The sequence below is a fragment of the Oryzias latipes genome, chromosome 8 (assembly GCF_053564925.1).
Source record: "Oryzias latipes strain Hd-rR chromosome 8, Olatipes_Hd-rR_3.1".
Taxonomy (NCBI): Eukaryota; Metazoa; Chordata; class Actinopteri; order Beloniformes; family Adrianichthyidae; genus Oryzias; species Oryzias latipes.
This window is the reverse complement of record NC_136244.1, coordinates 25359456-25377444: the sequence shown is the minus strand read 5'-3', so window position 1 is coordinate 25377444 and position 17989 is coordinate 25359456. Positions and strand designations below refer to the sequence as shown.

The 17989-nt window shown below is 41.8% G+C and overlaps 1 protein-coding gene across 1 annotated transcript; it reads left to right on the top strand.

Moving 5' to 3' along the window:
• The first annotated feature begins 328 nt into the window (after positions 1–328).
• grap2a (GRB2 related adaptor protein 2a) lies at positions 329–17317 on the top strand. The gene is made up of 8 exons (XM_004071153.5): positions 329–525; positions 8811–8945; positions 9024–9115; positions 9232–9351; positions 10398–10584; positions 12825–12920; positions 13585–13686; positions 16876–17317. The coding sequence occupies exons 2-8, from the start codon at positions 8868–8870 to the stop codon at positions 17050–17052; spliced, it is 852 nt and encodes a 283-aa protein (XP_004071201.1). The 5' UTR covers positions 329–525; positions 8811–8867; the 3' UTR covers positions 17053–17317.
• Positions 17318–17989: the final 672 nt, after the last annotated feature.

Here is a 17989-nt window from a genome sequence, read left to right as displayed (position 1 = left end):
TGCCAAGATTAACAAATCAGACTAAATAATTATTAACTCTGAATGACTAACTAATCAAAAAATTCAATTTTATGAAGACAGCAGCTTTTTTTATTGTAGGAACTCATTTAAATGTTTGAAAAATATTGTTTTATTTTGAAATAAACATTTGTAGAAAAAATATTTTAAAAAAGCAAATTCTGTTTTAAAATGCATTTCATATTTGAAAACTAAAATATATAAATGAAAAGTAATATTTTTGCCTTGATACATGCGAGTGGCATAAATGACGTGTAGGTGGCGCTGTTCAGAAACCCCAGTCTGTCTTTTATTTTGGAAGGTTCCAGGAAGCGGCGCGAATTACTTTGTAGAAGAGCGGCTGTGCTCACGCGGGGACTTGTCAAATTAAGCCGCGCTGTCAGGGAGCGCACGCGCCTCGTTTGTTGGCTTCGGATGCTGCGCTGCGGACGCCGCTAACTTCTCGGGTGTGCTGCGGTCTGACCCGCGGAGGGAGCCGGTGTCGGGTTCGGAGCAGTGTCCGGAGAGGTGAGCAGAACAAAACCGAACCGCGGTCTTTCTGTCATCTGTGTGCCCAAACGCCACATTTAAGAGTGTTTTTAAACCGCACGCGGACTACTTTATTTTGAAGAGCACCTTCGGTGACGGAGAGTGGCGGAGGTTCTCTGAGTTTAAACAGAAATGCCAGCAGCAGCGGCTGCCCGCGCTTGAATGTAAATGTTGTTCCCCTCAGTTTGGGGAAGTAGTGCTGTGAAATAGTGTTTAACAAAAAGAAGAAAAAAAAAAAAGAAAAAACGCGCGCGGACGCCTTTTGGGTCGCACCTTTGACACGTTCAGCCCGATGTGGGCCAGGTGTGAGATCGGGAACCTAACCTAACCCGACCCAACCCGGGCTGGAGCATCAGCTGATGGAGAGAAACCTGAGCAAAGTTAACACAGATGAACTCCACAGCTGAATGGCGTGTACCTGTCTGTCTGACACACCTGTCTCACCACCATCTCCGCGTGCGTGGAGGAAGTGTTTAAGGGGGGTTAAGAAAACTCCAAGTTAATAAATCTCTTCTACAATACTATGTAGTCACTTTCAAATTGTAATGGATTACTTCGTTCTAAAGTAATCCATTTCTCTTTCTGAATGTGGTACACAAATACTACATTGAGATTACTTTACTACAGAAGTATTTGATCAAATCTGAGGTGACAAATCTAAAATATTTGTCATTTTTAAGCCTCAGCATAAAGAAGTACTCTAGAAGTTTATTTTATTAAGTGTAGCAAGAATACTGTGGAGTATGTAGTGTAGAAAGCAAACTAAATACTACTTCAGATTAAATTGGAACATTAAAAGTAAACTTTACAGAACATTGCCTCGCTTTTAGTAATACTTGTAGTACTCTTAACGTGTAGTTAATACAAATACAGTTGATTTACTTAAGAGTAAACAGAAAAAGTGCTGCAGCTTTGAATGTGAGCTCTGTCAAATACAGAAACCACAGGCAAAAGTTTTTTTTTCATCCTTGAACGCCTCGCTCTCTCACCACATCGAACAACCATCAGTTCCTTAAGAAACTCTAATTACTGGACATTTAACGAGTAAAATATTAATGAATAGGATTAATAAGTATTGAACAAGTTTGTAACAACACAAACGAAGGAGTTGCTGTACTTTTTGTTATTCCCAACAGCCTCACTGCCAGTTTCAGTGTTCATCTATTTTTAAAAACAGGATTTCTGCCGACAGTCGAGAAGCAAACATAGCCGCGATTACAGGAAGAAGTGGCTTAAAAATATGAAACATTTTTGGGAAGTTTTGGTTAAAAAACTAAGTTCTAGCAACATTTAGATGGGCTGCTTCAGTCAGCACTTTAGTCTGCTTGTTTTTACATTTCTAATCTGGTGTCCCAGAAGTCTCTTATGCTATTATTTGTCACTTTATTGAACTTTTATCCCAACATAAATGAAAATCCTCTTTAAATCATTGATCTTTCATTTTTTATGTTGAATTCACAGGAATGTTTTGTTCTAAATGAAACTAAATGAAATATTTTTTTCTAGTTGCCTTACAATATAATTAATTACATTTTAAGTTTGCTTTATAATCACAATAAAACACATTTTAGAATTTGCAAATCTGTAGTTGAAACCGAGATGTTTCTGGCTGCAGTACCCAAACCGGCCACATGGTGGCACTAAACACGACTGCCACTGCAACCTAAAGAAAAACTTTATTTAAAAAGATAAAATCCCTAAAAAATAAAGTTAATCTTGAAAAGTTTTTGGTTGAATTGAACAAAAATCCACTTTTGTCTTAAATGTCAAACAAATAAATGTAATTTATTAGATCTCAGAGTAAGTTATTTTTATTGTATTCTATGTGTTTGATCTGCGCATAAACAAATCTTAAGATTAAGTTAAAATTTATAGCATTTCTTGTGAGCTAATAACTCATACATGTACAAGACTTCCAATTTTTATATTTGGTGAAGCGTTCCTAGATTGTTCAGACGGTGCTAGCAGACTATTCTGCATTAAACTGACATTTTCTTAAAAGAAAACTCCTAATAAAGCTGAAAGCTAAACATCACGTCAAACTGAGATGGAAAAATAATAAAACCTGATAAATGAACAAACGCTTCACTTTTTCTGGCGTAAGGCTGCAAATAAGACGGACAAACGATCACAACAAAGGAGCTTTTATTCTGGTAGAATCATGTTTCTGACCTTCCTGTCATCAAAAGAATGAGTTCAAGGATGTAAAATTTAGTTTTACTGTTAATTTTCTTTTAAAACATTCTCTATAGGATCAATTTCTATTTGATTTCCAATAAATGTATTCCTTAAATAGAGTTGATATAGTTATGTTTTAACTTTTTCCCCTTTTTTAATCGCTAAAATTGCTTGGCACGGCTAAATCCTTGTAACTGAATCGGTCAAAACACAGAAAAGTTGTTTATTTAGTAGTTATTTCGTCTGAAAACGATGATGGATGAACACGGCGGTCCAGCGTCCCGTCCTCCATGTTTTCAGCATCTGTGGGACGGGGGTCCTCAGATTGCAGGAGCCCGTCGCAGCCGGAAGCGTTTGCATGACGGCGGCGATGCAGCTGCAGGGATGTGAGTCACAGAGGGAGGGAAACTTCACGCTTCGCCTCTCTGAGCTGAAACTTTGATACAGGAAACCAACTGGTGACGAGCGGCGAAGCAAAAAGCTCCAAATCTGATGAAAAAGGAGGAGAACGGATCCTCTCTGCTCGTCGTGTCCTCTGATCATAATCAGCGTTTTGACACATTTGATGATGGGATTTCAGTTTAAGATAAAAAAAAAGAGGGAAATTTGCGTTTTCAAGCACAGAAATATCTTTACTATTATTAATATGTTGAATAAATTCTTCCTTAACTGAAACAAATGCAACTGATCGCATTTGGATCAGAAACCAACCCTGGCAGGAAACCTGGGTGACGCTAATTTGCTGAGATGCGAAGAGCAGATTGTTGAAACTGTTGTGGTCAAAACCAAGCGTGCACGAGCGGCTGATGAGGGCGAGCGCGGCCGCTGCCGTCTGAACGGGGTCAGAGCGCCGGAGCGCCGGAGCCGGTGGTCAGAAATCATAATTTTCAGTCATTTTCCTGTGAAATCCATTCGAATGAACCTTATCTACACTTTTCCTGCTCCAGAGCAGCTTAAAAGTGCTTTATGTAAAATAAATGAATAGGAGTCCTGAAAAAACCACATTCTACCAAAACAAACAGAAAAACTGTCCGTGGAATCAAAGTCAAATCGAGGAAATGCTTTTAATTTAAGCTAAAAAGAGGATTTTTTTCTTAGACTCTACAGTGGCCAAAGTAAAACCCAAGTAGATATTTCTGTTTCTATCAATTGAGTTTTCTAAAATCTGGATTTACGTCTTCTGGAAAAGAGTTCTAAACAGGCTTTGCTTTTGTCGGGGCCCTCCGATGGAAAAACTTCCCCTTTAACTTCATACCCGAACTGATTTTTAAAACATGGAGGCGATTTCAGATTCCCAAAACGCCGTCTTCAGATGATAACAGAAAGTCTTCAAGAGACGTTCGTCTTTCCACGTCGATTTGAAGGTTGTATAAAAATGGAATACGATGCACTTTCGGTTTAAATATACAGAGTAAGTGTCCCCACTGCTGTTTTAATTCACCTTTTAGCCAAAATCCTAAAACCTAGGACATAGTTTCTGCAGATCCGGATTCCAGCTCAGACCAGGAAAACAGACGGATCATGGATCCGTTTGTTTACAGGTAGATGCATCAGAAAGGGGCGGAGCAGGGAGCTTGTGGCCCCGCCCAGTGTATTTTCTATGTAGCAAATCTTTTTCTTCAGTTTGCTCCTGATTCATGATTCTATTTTAATGTGAATATTCTAGACATGTGTCCTCCATCATCAGAAACGTGTTCAAAAGCACCTTTTTCATTGGAGGAGGCCGATCAGATGGTCTGTGTGGATTAAAACGCTGTTTTCTGTCTCAGTTCCAGAGTTAATCCAGAGTTCAGATCCGTTTCCTTTGCTCTTCGTCGTCTTTTTTGGTTTTTTGGACCATTTGTTTCAATAAAATGTCGTTTTATTTCCTACATGAGGAAAGTTTGATTTCTTTCTTCTCTGATAGAGCAAAGCAACATCTCAAGCAGCCCACAGCACTTTTTCAATCATGACTTTATTTTTTGTTTGTTTTTGTTGTTTTTTTTACACAGAAAACTTGAGTCGTAGACTCTTTGTGCAGATATAATCCGGCTTTATTTCTCAAGTTTAGGTTCATCCTAGTGATTGATTTGTAGGTGAGGTATGAATTTATCTCTTCCTCGTCAGCTTAGACAACTAACTTTTCTGTGGAAGTGCATGAAAACACTAAAAACTGAAGGATTCTTAATCCAAATACAACAGCAACGTGGGCTGAAGGACATAAAACATTAAAAAGTTATTTAAAAAAAGCATCTAAAATGACTGACTGGCTAAAAGTTGCTAAATCATGGATTTGTTTTTGAAATGATTGCTGAGACGGAGAGACGGTGCATGTAGCAACTGCTGCCCGGGTTCTTCACCAGCCAAAGCTTTATGGGAAAACGGCAACGAGAAAGCAACTGTTGACGAAAATACAGATTAGAGATCAACTATAGAGTTCACCAAAGAGCTTGAGGAAGACTCCATGATCAAGTGGAAGAAGATCCTTTGGTTTGATGAGATCATAATTGAGCTTTTGGGACAACAGCCAAGAGGATATGTTTGGCAGACACCAAACGCAGCACATCCTCAAAAATACACCATCCCCACTGTGAAGCATGGTGGTGGCAGCATCATGCCGTGGGGATGCCTCTCAGCAGCAGGCTTGTAAAGACGGAGGGCAGAAGGAATGCTGCAAAATATGCTGGACAATCTTTGTCAGTCTGCAAGAGAACGACGGCGTGGGAGGAGATTCAATGTCCAGCAAGACAACGATCCAAAGCAAACTGCAAAAGCTACACAGGAAGAGTTTAAAAGGAACCAGCAACATGTTCTGGAGTGGCCGGGTCCAAGCCCGGACCTACGTCCTATAGAGAATCTGAGCAAGACTGATCGAGACACAACATCCGACGGGGTGAATACTTTTGCAAGAAATATGCTAAAATGGTTACAATAAAATCATTTAGGATAAAAAAAAAAGCTGAAACATTAAACTATTAATGTTTTTTTGATTTAAGATGATTAAAAAACGGTGAATATGTAAGACAATGTTAACAAAACCATAAAAGCTAAACATTTAACGCAGCTAAGAAGAGGGAAAAGTGATGAACGTGAAATTAGGATGAAGGATTTCTTGAAAAAGCTGCTGAAAGACGTTTTTCCGTCTTTTCCTCAGAAAACTGAAAACTCCTCAAATGAATCTGTAAACCACTGAAATGACTATTTAAACCAAACTATTTGACTTCATTCTACCAATTCCGACAACAATCCCGATTCTTGGATGTGGCTAACCGTGCTGCACGGCGGTGTAGCGGTTAGCGCTCCGGTCTCAGTCAGAAGGTTCTGGTTCAGATCCCAGCCGGGTCCGTTCTGTGTGGAGCTGGCGTGTTGTCTTCATGCACATGTTGGGTTTCCTGCCGTCTCTCCAGGCTTCTCCTGAAAATCTGCTTCAAGGCTTCATTCTATATCCGTGTCACACAGCTACCCCACACGTCTTCATCACGTGTGAAATGTCCGTCTTTCGTGATCCATGCGTGACACACGTAACTCACGTGTCCGTCATCCATAAAGGGTTTCGACTGACGGGTTTTTACACCAATTCGGTTTTGAGCCGTTCAAAATTTTCGATCCCTGTGAAAATTGCGCAGTTTTCTTGTAGTTTATGGGCAATTATTACGCAAGTCTTATCCAATTGTGCGTGATTTTTGCCAATGCAAATGTGTGTCTTTCCACAACCGTTCCACGTATGTCTAACGGACTTTTCACACATGAACCACCGATGTATAACTTTAACATCACACATAAGCCGATCACTGACGCACAAATCACTCATGAATTGCAATAATCGGCGCGATAATTGCACACGGTTCATGTCCTAGGTTGATTTCCGTGTTCTTTGCGTGGTTTATTCATACTCATTTTGTCTCACGCATGTTCATGTATGACCGATTTTCATCCGTGCAAAATGTGCGTAGTGGCTGAGTGTCTCTGTGATGGACTGACTGACTGGATAGGCTCCAGCATCCCGGTGAGTCTGAGCTGAAATGGATAGATTTAGCAAAATGTCATTGATTTTTTTTAAAATATTTTTTCTGTGAAACTTTGAGACGACTTCAGTTACAAAAATGCAGAAAAATATTTAAATCAATTCAGAAATGAGGAAATGCAACTAAAGGGGTGTTTTACTTGACGACGTGCTCAAACTACAAGAACCTTTCAGAACATTTGGATTGCTTCTCACGTTCTCTAACCCATCATCAGTGTTTGACGTTATTTTCCTAAATGTGATCAACGATGAATGATTTTATTTTGGAAGCTCTTCCAGCCGTTTGTCAGGATGGATTTCCTGTTATCAGACATCAGAGGAACGTCTTCATTTTGGACTAAACCTGGAGCTTCGTGAAGCTGCTGCAGAGCATCTGCAGGTCAAGTTCTGGTTCAGACGGATCCATTTCTTCATGCTCCTGACCTCAGAGCTTTGCAGAGCTGTTGCAGGCGTGCAGCGAGGCGCAGCCGGCGGGACTTTTGCTCTTCTGGTGACGAACTCACCACATCCTTACCACACACTGTGTCACCAGAACCCAGCGGAGCTGCACATCTGCAGGCGCTGATGATCACTAGCTGCTGTCACGGGGCTGGAACCATCCCCCCCCCCCCCATGAATGAATGGAGAAGATGGTCCGTCCCAAACAAGGATAAATGTTCCTCACATCCACACGCTTTGATAACCAGGAACGGTACGGGACCGGGAACAATTGACCCGTTTTCCTTTGCCTTTCCAGGAAACGAAGACTCGGGCCGGCGCTGCGTTTATTTTAAAACGAGAACGATTGCTTTTCATTTAGCTCATTAGAAAGGTTTTAAAGACCCTCCCACATGAAAATGGTGTTTTTAACGTGTTGTCTGGGCATTTTTCTGGTGATGAAGGACGGATAGAAAGAAAGTTGAGCTTAAAATTGCTTTTCTGAGTATTTCTTGACTCAAATCGTTGACAAAAAATGTAAAAAGTTGAAGAAAAAGAGCTGATTTTGTGACATAGAAAATGCTCTGGGCGGGGCCACGAGCTCCCGGCTCCGCCCCTTTCGGATGCATCCACCTGCAGACAAACAGATCCATGAACGTCTTTGTTTTTCTGGTCTGAGCTGGAATCTGGATCAGAACCGGACGGCTGAAAAGCTCCGATATTTTAGTGGCATCAGTAATATTAGGTTGAAGGTGTGAGGGGCTGTAAGCTAGTGGGAGAGTGTTTAAACGAAGGGATGATGGGGAATTTCTGATGAACTCCTGCCGCTCTGCAGAAACTACGTCCTAGAAAACAAACACGTTTTTTGATTTTTGGCACAAAAACCCCCCAGCATAATCAAAATAAAAAAAGACTACTGGGAAGAATGCTTTGAAAATGGATCAAGAGGTTTGGAGTTGGTCTTTAACTCGATAACGGAGAGTTCAGTGAAGAAACTGTCTATCGGGGGTCAGGGTTTGCTCCTCTTTATCAGCAGAGGAGCAGAAAAACGCCGTCTGCAGATTTGAGGAGACCTCGGAAGGTCGGCGGCGTTCTTCAGAGAGCTGCTGCCTCATTGGACGTCTGATGTGCTTCATTTCCCGAGGCTCTACAATGTTTTTTTTTTTTTGGGTAAACAGACTGGGAATGTTTATGGATGAGGTGAAGAGCCGCTTTCCTTTTTGGAGATTTATCTGAATGTATTTCATAAGTAGTTTCAAAACTAAACAGGAATTCAAACGGATAAACGAAGCTTTTCACAGCAAAACAAAATCTTAGATGACTTTCTTCAAGTAATCTTGAGTTTGCAGCTTCCTGAGCTTTACCAAACGGACTCTGGTGAGGTCTGCAGGAATCTCCCGGCCGGGACGCCTCCCATGTGTCACAGTGTCACTTCAGCAGCCTGAATTCAGAAAAACGCTCTTCCCTGTAGATCAGACAGAACGGATCCGCCGATCTGCTTGGCTTTGTGGTTTCTGACAGCTTCAGCTGAAACGTTTTGGTGCGTTTAAACCCGGAAATGTTTTGCAGAAGCTGTCTGTCTGCACTCTTCATCTGTTTCTTCTAGAAAAACAGACGGGAAGGGTTCTCCTTCTAACACCTCCTGCCTTTCTGCTCCTCCCTGCAGAGAAGCACCTGCGAAGGACGCGCATGAGCGCTCTGCTCGGCCTCTCCTGACCTCCTGATGGAAGCCCGAGGGAAGTACGAGTTCTCTGCAACGGCGGACGACGAGCTGAGCTTCAGGAAGGGCGACGTCCTGAAGGTTGGTGCTGCTCCGGAGCCGGAGGCCCTCGTCCCAGCTTCTCGGTACCGAACCGGCTCTCTTCTGTGTTTGTGGCAGATTATAAACTTCGAAGAGGAGTGGTGTAAGGCGGAGCTCAACGGACAGGAAGGCTACGTTCCGAAGAACTACCTGGAGATCCAGCTTCCAGCGTAAGAACCGTCCTGTGCTCTCGCGCTGGAACGTGTCGGTTGAAGCTGCAGCAGCAGCAGCAGCAGCAGCCGCCGCCGCCGTTTGCATCAGATAATCTGCAGGCGTCTCCGCTCAGGTGGTTTCAGGAGAACACCAGCCGCAGCGGCGCAGAGGAGATCCTGAGGCACAGAGACGTGGGAGACTTTGTGATCCGAGGCTGCCAGACTTCTCCAGGAGACTTCTCCATCTCTGTCAAGTAGGTGGCGCCGCTGGGCTGAAGGAGCGTTCAGGAACGAGCTGACGGTCGAGTGAGTCTGAGACCCACCGCCGGAAAAAAGTGCAGAACTGAAGGTCTCAGGACAAACACGACTAACGAATGATTCAAACCTCTTTCTTTAGGCTGGATTTCCTCAGTTTCCTTTTAAAAATCACACAAACTAAAAAAAAAATGTAGAAATTTATTGAGGATTTATGATTCTTCGTTTGAATCAAAACAAAAAAACTTTTGAGCCGTTTTTTTTATTTTTATTTTGAGCGATATCTTCATTTATTGTCAAACTTTGTTTTTTACTAAAAAAATTATAGACAGTAAGGGATTTTTGTTGTTTATCAGTGACCGATGTGATTAAAATAGTTAATAAAGTGTTGAATTTTCCCGTCTGACCTTTGAGGAGTCACTGAATGAGCGTAGGGTCCATAAAATAAGATTTTTTTCTCTCTTCACACCTCCATTAGGAGGTTTAATGTTTGTTTACATCTGTTTTGATGCAAACACTTCTCCTGTTTGGCTCATTTGCTGTCAGACGTTTAGTCGGTTTAAGGTTTGGTCTCAAAAACATTTTTTTAATCACCCTTTATTCTCAGGAGTTTCTGCTCTTTAAGTTTGTAGTTTATAAATGGAAGAGATGGACGTAAAACAAAAGAATAAATGAGAAAAAAGTCAGCGTGACGTGTCTCTACCTTCAGATTTTCAAAGTAAGTCAGTAAATCAAAATGATAAACAAAGAATTTCAGAGTAAAAGCCTTCACACTCGAATGTGGATCATGAAGTGTGTGGACGGACGGCGAGGGTTTGAATCCATGTCCACGCTGCAGACGTTAGCCACATTATCTCAGAGAGGTGGAGAAGTTCTCCTCCAACAGGAAAAGCTTAAAGGTATTTCTGAAAATGCTTTTAAAAAAGCAAAACAAAAATCTGAGGTCTGCTTGCTTCTTCTGGTGAATTTTTAGCCCCGCCCCCAAGTCTCCAGGGTGGTTTTTTTTTCTTTCTCTACGCTAATGCGCGTCTCCGCCTCCGCTCAGGCATGAGAGCGACGTGCAGCACTTCAAAGTCATGAGGGACAACAAGGGCCAGTACTTCCTGTGGTCGGAGAAGTTCATGTCCCTGAACAAGCTGGTGGAGTTTTACAAAACCACGTCCATCTCCAAGACCAGGAAGATCTGCCTGAAGGACGGCAGCTCCAACAGCCGGAGCCCCGCCTCCGCACAGGTACACGCCACCTGCTTTCCTAATGATGCGTGCGCAATAAATGGTCAATTTAAGAGGTTTTAGATGGATGCAGGGAAGACGTTTCCATAGCAACCAGGCAGCTTTTCCAATCATAGATTGACTCAACTTTCCTTCAACACAGTTTAGTTTCAGAATAAAGTGAAGAAAAATTTTAACTCCACGTCTGCGTGTGTTACCTAAATGATTTTCAAAATAAAATATCAAAACTCTAAAGAAAGACAAAGATTTAGATTTTAGAGCCTTTTCCTTTCAGTTTCTCTCTTTTCATTTCAAGTTCTATTTAAGAAGACTTCTGTTTGGTTTGTTTTTATCGTTATTTTAAATAAAACTGCACTAAATGTACACAAATCACAGCCTGCAGACCTTTATTGCCCACTATAAGCACAAAGAGAATTGAGTCAAGATCATAAATAGTTGTTTTTGCTTCTTAGAAAAGATTTTCTTTCGTCAGTTTCCACGTCCACAATGAGATAAAATAATAAAAAAATAATAAAAAATAATGAAAAAAGTGTGCCTAAAACAAACTAGGAGATGAGAAAAACAGCAATAAAAACAAAATAAATATAAAGCAATAAAAGTTTTTGTGACTCTGTAAATATATGTTCTCTATAAAGATAAAGAATAATTCGTTTTTTAGCAGGTATGTTAAATTCAGTGAAATTATATTATCAATATTTTTAGCCATTTGTTTACATAAATATCTACAAAAACATTATTTGCATGAGGGGGTTGTGTAAAAAAAAGATACCAAAAACCAGAAGTGAAAATACTGTGTTAATGAGAACATGAAAGTGGAGGAGGAGGAAGAGGAGGAGGAGGAAGAGGAGGAGGAGGAGGACTGTGTGCCAAAAGACACTTGATGAAAACCACAAAATCAAACAGAAACTGCCGTCATTTCTAGATATTATTCAGTGTCGCTTCTGTTTCTGCTGCACGGTGGCGCAGTGGTTAGCGCTCTTGCCTCACAGCAAGAAGGCCCCTGGTTCAAGTCCCGGCTGGGGGACATGAAAAACACTACATCAATGGGGGACCTTTCTGTGTGGAGTTTGCATGTTCTCCCCGTGTATGCGTGGGTTTTCTCCGGGATCTCCGGCTTCCTCCCACTGTCCAAAAACATGCTTCATAGGTGAATTGGCAACTCTAAATGGTCCATAGGTGTGAGTGTGAGAGTGCATGGGTGTGTGATTGTGGACCTTCTACCCTGCGACAGACTGGCGACCTGTCAAGGGCATCCCCTGCCTACGCCCAAGTAGCCGGGATAGACTCCAGCAGCCCCGCGACCCCGAAAGGGACAAAGTGGTACAAAAAATGGATGGATGGGCTTCTGTTTCAGGAGCCTGCCTTCTTTTAAAGTCCACAGCTTTTAATTTGAAAATCTAAAACTGGTAAACATGCAGTTTGTATTTAAAAAAAATCACTTTTTTATTTTTATCATAAAATTAAAATAATGATGTCTTTATCATGTATTTTCTTTTGGTTGTCTTTTTCTAAATCTCAGATAAAAGTTTAGACGTCAAATTCACTTCTAGACGTTCGTTTTTCTGTAGAAACGGGGGGGAATTTCATTTGAAAGTGGGTCAAAAAGGAGATTTAAAATATTTCTAGTTTCTGTTTGAAGCAGAAGTTCAGAAGCGTTTCCAGAGGCACACAAACACACATACACACACAGCTTTAACATGCTGAGGTTCGAGTAGCCTGAAGAGATGGTTCAGAAGTTCAGGCAGATGGAGTTCAGGGAATAAAATGAGGAGCGTGAGGAGGCGACGAGCATCAGGAGGCTCTCTCCTCCTGAAAATGGCAGCTCCTCTTGAAGGGCTTCAGGGTCACAGGTCGCGTCATCTCTAGACCAAATCAAAGCTTGGTTTAGTTGAAAAAACTGGTGTCATCTGCATATATTTGTTATTTTACATTTATCTAATGTGTAGAAAAGTAAAATGTTCTAAAGCTTCGAGGGTTTGAGTTGATTTGGTTCCTGTTAACAGAAGAAAAAGACAGAATTCATATCAACGGCTGACGTCTTGATGTCTTCATCGCTGTTTTTTTGCTGATTTTCAGGATTTCAGATCCATCGCTGCCTGCTTTAAAATCTTTTCAGGTTTTTATTCTTGTTCGGCTGCAGTGAGGCCTTTCAAGCGTCTGTGTGTAAAGTGACATCTGTTGTCGTCTCCGGATCCTCGATGCTCAGCTCTTCTCTGCTTCCTGCCGCTTCCTTCCTGCAGGTTAAAAGGGCAAGTTTGCCTGAACAGCGAAACCCAGCCGCCGCCGCCGTGGCGTCATCGACGCGCAGAGCTTCAGAGCAGACGCCCAACCAGCTGGTAAGCCTCGCTTTAACGCCGTGTCGCACAGCCACTGCCTACGTTTTTGTAAATGGGTCAGACGTGAACATACGGGGGAAAAGCGAGTTAAAGTTGTTCTTTTACGTGACATTTTCACAGATGTATCAGGAATGAACCACGTTAAAACCTCGGAGAAGTACGAATAAACCACGAAGTAGAACACGAACCGTGCATGATCATTTATATTCATTACTGATTCGTGCATCAATTACGTCATTTTAACGTGATACCTTACATACGTATACTTGAAAAGACAGTTGTGCATCGGTGGTTCACGCGTGTTAAGTCCGTTAGTCGTACATGAAACGGTCGTGGAAAACCACACATTGGTGTACGCCTCTTGCAAAAATCCTGCACAGTTCCATAAGATCTCCGTGATAACAGCGCAAAAACTGCGTAAATCAACCAACCAAAACTTTTTAGCAGCTCAAAACCAAATCCACGTAAAGAGCCGTCACCTGAAACCCTCGACGGACGTCTTTGCACAGCGACGAATAACGAATGCGAGAAACACTTGTGAATTACGTGCATCACGCGTGGATCACGAAAACGTTGTTACCGGCTGTGCGACCCGACGTGCAGACGGACGCCTTCTGGAGTAACGGCGCCCTCACAGCCTGATCCCCAAAAACTGTCGTTTCAGATGAAGAGGTCGGGTCTGGAGGAGCGAGCTCACACCATCGGCCACACGGGCAGAAACAGCCCCGCCAGCATGACGTACCCGCCACAGCGTGCTCAGCAGCAGGTCAGCCTCTACTGAAGATGATCCTCAGTGTGGGGGGTGGGGTCCCTGAGGGAGGGGTTTAACACGCAGCAGTCAGACGGGGTTCAGTTCAAGGAGAATCAAGGGGAAAGGATCCCCCAACACCATCGCCAAGCAGTAAGGAGCTCTTTTGTTGTAGCTGGAGCTGAGGTAGCATGCTACAGTTGTGCAGAAGGTTTAGTCTCATTTTACATTTTGATGTGTCCATTTTTTACCTTTTGAGAATCCAGGACTTTCACATTAAGACGTCTAAAAGGGGAAACTGGGGACATAATGAAGAAATCTAGGACCAGTTTTCTTCGGCCACAACCCGATTCCGAGGGATTTTTGAGGTTCTCCAAGCCTGAATCCCAGTCCGATAAATTAAAAAAATGAACAAATTTAAGAAACAGATCCAGGTTTTCCTCAGGTTTTATTTTTATTCAGGTTTTGTGAGCTCATCCATGTCGTTTCTTGCTGTCGATTTCTGCAAAATAGCTTGAACAATCAAGTAAAAATAGTGCAAATATCAAGCAGAAAATATAGTTAAGTTTTAACTAGTAAATTAAGTGGGTGAAAATTAGTCATGTGAGAAAGTTTGTAGCTTCAGATTAATTCAGATTTCCATTAAAAAAATTTTAAAAATGACTTTCTTCTAAGTATTCATGAGTAGCTCATATCTACCGTAATTTCCGGACTATAAGCCGTTACTTTTTTCCTGCGCTTACAGCCCTGCGGCTTATTCAGTGACGCGGCTAATTTATGGATTTAATTGGCGGCCGCGATGTACGTACTTTCGGACTTAGTGAATGGTTTGAATTCTCTAACACCAAGCACAAGGCATTTATTTTCCAACACACCTCTAAGCAGCCAAACAGCATGGACCTCACTTCAGGTCTTAGACACTTCAGTCATGGTTCAACAAAACGAAACACGCATGCCCGGCCGCATCCCAGAATCCTTTGGTGCCATTAGACCCAACGTGCACGTGATCGCCGCTACAATATGATGAAGCTTTCAAGTTAAAAGCAATCATTAATAGCAGCGTGAAAAAATCCACCATCACCAACGGGTTTGGAAAAGCCGGTCAGCTGCGTGACGGAGAGAACAGCGCATGCTCAGGAGTGAATTTACCTCTGAGTCATAGTGACTCGACTGGATGCACGTAAATATGTGGGAATAACATCAGCCTTTATTTTGTCGGGACACGACTGGAAACACAAATCGACATGATCGTTTTTACGGTTTCTAAGGACTGAGCGGAATTTTGCTTTGAAAAGCTCACAGCCTCCGTGTGAGCTGGAGACATCTTCTCCTGCTGCTCTTATAGAGCTGTGGGGCCGATGGCAGTCTGATGGCTCCCACACGTAACAACGCATCCGCCCCTCATCCACAAAACGTACAGTATTAAGTCCGATTGCTCTGCACAGACACGATTTGCGCCGTTCACCGGCGCAATGGGGACGAAGTGCTCCTCCTTGAAGCCGCCCTGGCTAGAGTTGTCGGAGTAGATAGGAAGGGGAGACGAGGAGCGCGCGGGGCGAGCGCGGAGCGCAGAGGCGTCCGCGGAGCGACAGTGTTCGTTGTGGAAGGAAATTTCTGACGCACGCGCCGCACTGAGGCGCGCGCTTTTCAGTCGCCGCTACTTTATTTTACTGGTGTGTTTTTTAACCAGCCCGTTACTCCCATAACATAAATAAGTAAAAAAAAATTTAAAAAAATAAAATAAAATAAAAAAACCATAACTGAGGAACTTGTGAACAGAATAGAGGTCCATGCTGTTTGGCAGATGTAGGTGTACTGAAATACATGATCCTGAGGCAAAGCTGTCTCCACCCACTGTGTGCTAATGAATCACACTTACTCTGAGAGTCAGGACGTGATCTGTCAGGATGACAATGTTGCCTAATACATGCGGTTTGTACTCTGACGCGGCTTGTGTATGTTTAAAAGTAGTTAAACACGTGAAAATGTGTGGGTGCGGCTTGTAATCGGGTGCGCTTTTTTAATCCCGAATTTACGGTATATAAGCGTTTATTCATTTTGGTTGTTTTTGAGACGTTATTGTTTTGTTTTTTTAATTACTTTAACCCCTAACCCTTTGCACTTTGTAGACGGTCCCTTATCTCACTGCTTTCTCTCCGTTTAATTCTCACTGAAAATAAAATGAAAAAAATCTTTTTTTTTAAATGCTTTTGAAGTTTGCGTTGAGACAAATCAATGGAGACGCTAGCTGTCAGTTTTAAACGTTTATTTAAAATATGTGAATAACTGTTTTTATGCGCCCGCTGCTCAAACTGGCGCCGCGTTCGGCGGTAAAATGCGGTGATCTGTTCATGCTACGCAGACGTCTAGTAGAGGATTTATCTGTAGGAATAAGCTTGAAATGTAATGCGCTGATCAAAATAAAGATAAAATCAATATCCGACCCCTGATCGAGATGCAACATTTGATTCCAAGTGTGTTTCTCACTCCATCTTAGGAGTCTTTGGCTTAAAGGAACTGGAAATTAGTGGACAAAAACAGCAGAAATTTCTTTTATTGTGTTTCTTGTTTTTAATGATTTACAGTTTTGACGAGTTTTTGGATTTGAACACAAAAATAAAAGCTTAAACTCAGAAAAGGTCGACTATCCGAGGATTGGACTCATTCTTTCTTCAGAATAAAGTAATTTAAGTACTCACACAAATATTTACTTGAGTAACAATTTTCTAAAACTTTTGGAATCAGGCAAACAAAAAATAAAAATGTACATATACCGGTATTTTTAAAAAATCTATTTAAATAAAAGTTTAGGGCACGTTATCTGTTGCATGCATAAGATTATAGATTTTTCTCGATATCCAATGTTCTGTTTTAACAGTATTTAAACCTTTATTGACGTTTGTAGATGTCAGAACACTACGCCGGTTTAACTTTAGTATAAATGATGTGTCTTTGTGGTTTAAAAGTGTTTAACTGCTCCGTTTGTCGCTGCTGCTTCACAGGAAGTCTGACAAATTCAAATAATTCTGCAGACTCTTTGATGTGTTTGTCACCGTTCAAACCGGAACTTTATCCACACAAAGCAAATCGAAAGAAGTCTTTATTTAAAAACGATACATTTTTAATGTAATTATTATTTAATAAAGGAGACAAATGTGTCGGAGTGTCTCATGAGCTGATCCGTGTCGTTTCCTGCTGTGTAAAAAGGCGTCGGCGCCGATGGTGAGGGCGCTGTACGACTTCACGGCTGAGGAGGCTGACGAGCTGGGTTTCTGCGTCGGGGACGTCATCGAGGTGATGGACCGCTCCGACCCGTCCTGGTGGAGGGGGAGGCTGCAGGGGAGAACCGGCTTGTTTCCTGCCAACTACACCGTGTTGCTGTGAGGAAACGCCCCGTGCGCGTTTGGGTTTGCACGTGCGCGGCCACCGGCGTGCTGAGGCGTCGGCCTGCTCTGCAGAGGACTGTCTGCAGGCTTTAGGAACTTGAATCCACAGCTGCCTGCAGGAAGAGCTGTAGATCCGAGGTGCAGGCAGGTATTTATTTTTGATGAATCCGCTCTTTCTGTTCGGTTTTCACTGCAGAAATGACAGCATTGTGTATCTTCCTCTCAGCTTTCTGACTTGGAAATAAACTTTTTTTTTAAACAAATCTTCTTGTGTTTGGTGAGAAACCTTCTATTAAACTTAGAGGAAAAACAGATTAATTCAGGAAATCAAAAAGAACAAAAGGATTAGTCTCTAGAGCTAAATTTTAAAGAAAAGCAACAGGACATTAACTTTCTAAAACTGGCAAAATCTTAATTGAAAGAGCACTGGGAATGCTTGGAGTGACAGGGTCTGAAACTCATCTATTCCTCAGCTGTGGCTCTTTGGCTGTGAAGAAAAATCCCAAAAGTTAGAATAAATTTATTTGTTTATTCTCTTTACGTGAATTTTTGAAAAAAGTTTGTAGTTTTGGCTCCTTTTTTTTAAGTGAATAAAATTTTGTCAATACTGTTAAGATTCAAATACCTGAGCAAAATGATGGTTTAATCTGTTAAACTGAATCTACTTAGGAAGTGGTTTATCATACGAGTAAACTTCTTATCTTCTGCCGCTCAACAGCGTCCTGTTCCTGTTCGGAGACAAATGTCTTAAAGGTTTGAATTTCATTTACATGGATGGATTTTTCTACACCGTTGTCATGTTCATATTCTGTAATAAAATGGGGAAAAAATGTGAAAGTGGAGGAAAACCGTGTTTGTGTTCTAAACTCTAAAAATCTGCTGCAGTAGTGGGGTCTTACTTGACCCAAGGTGCGGTTTTATTTTGAAAGGAACTT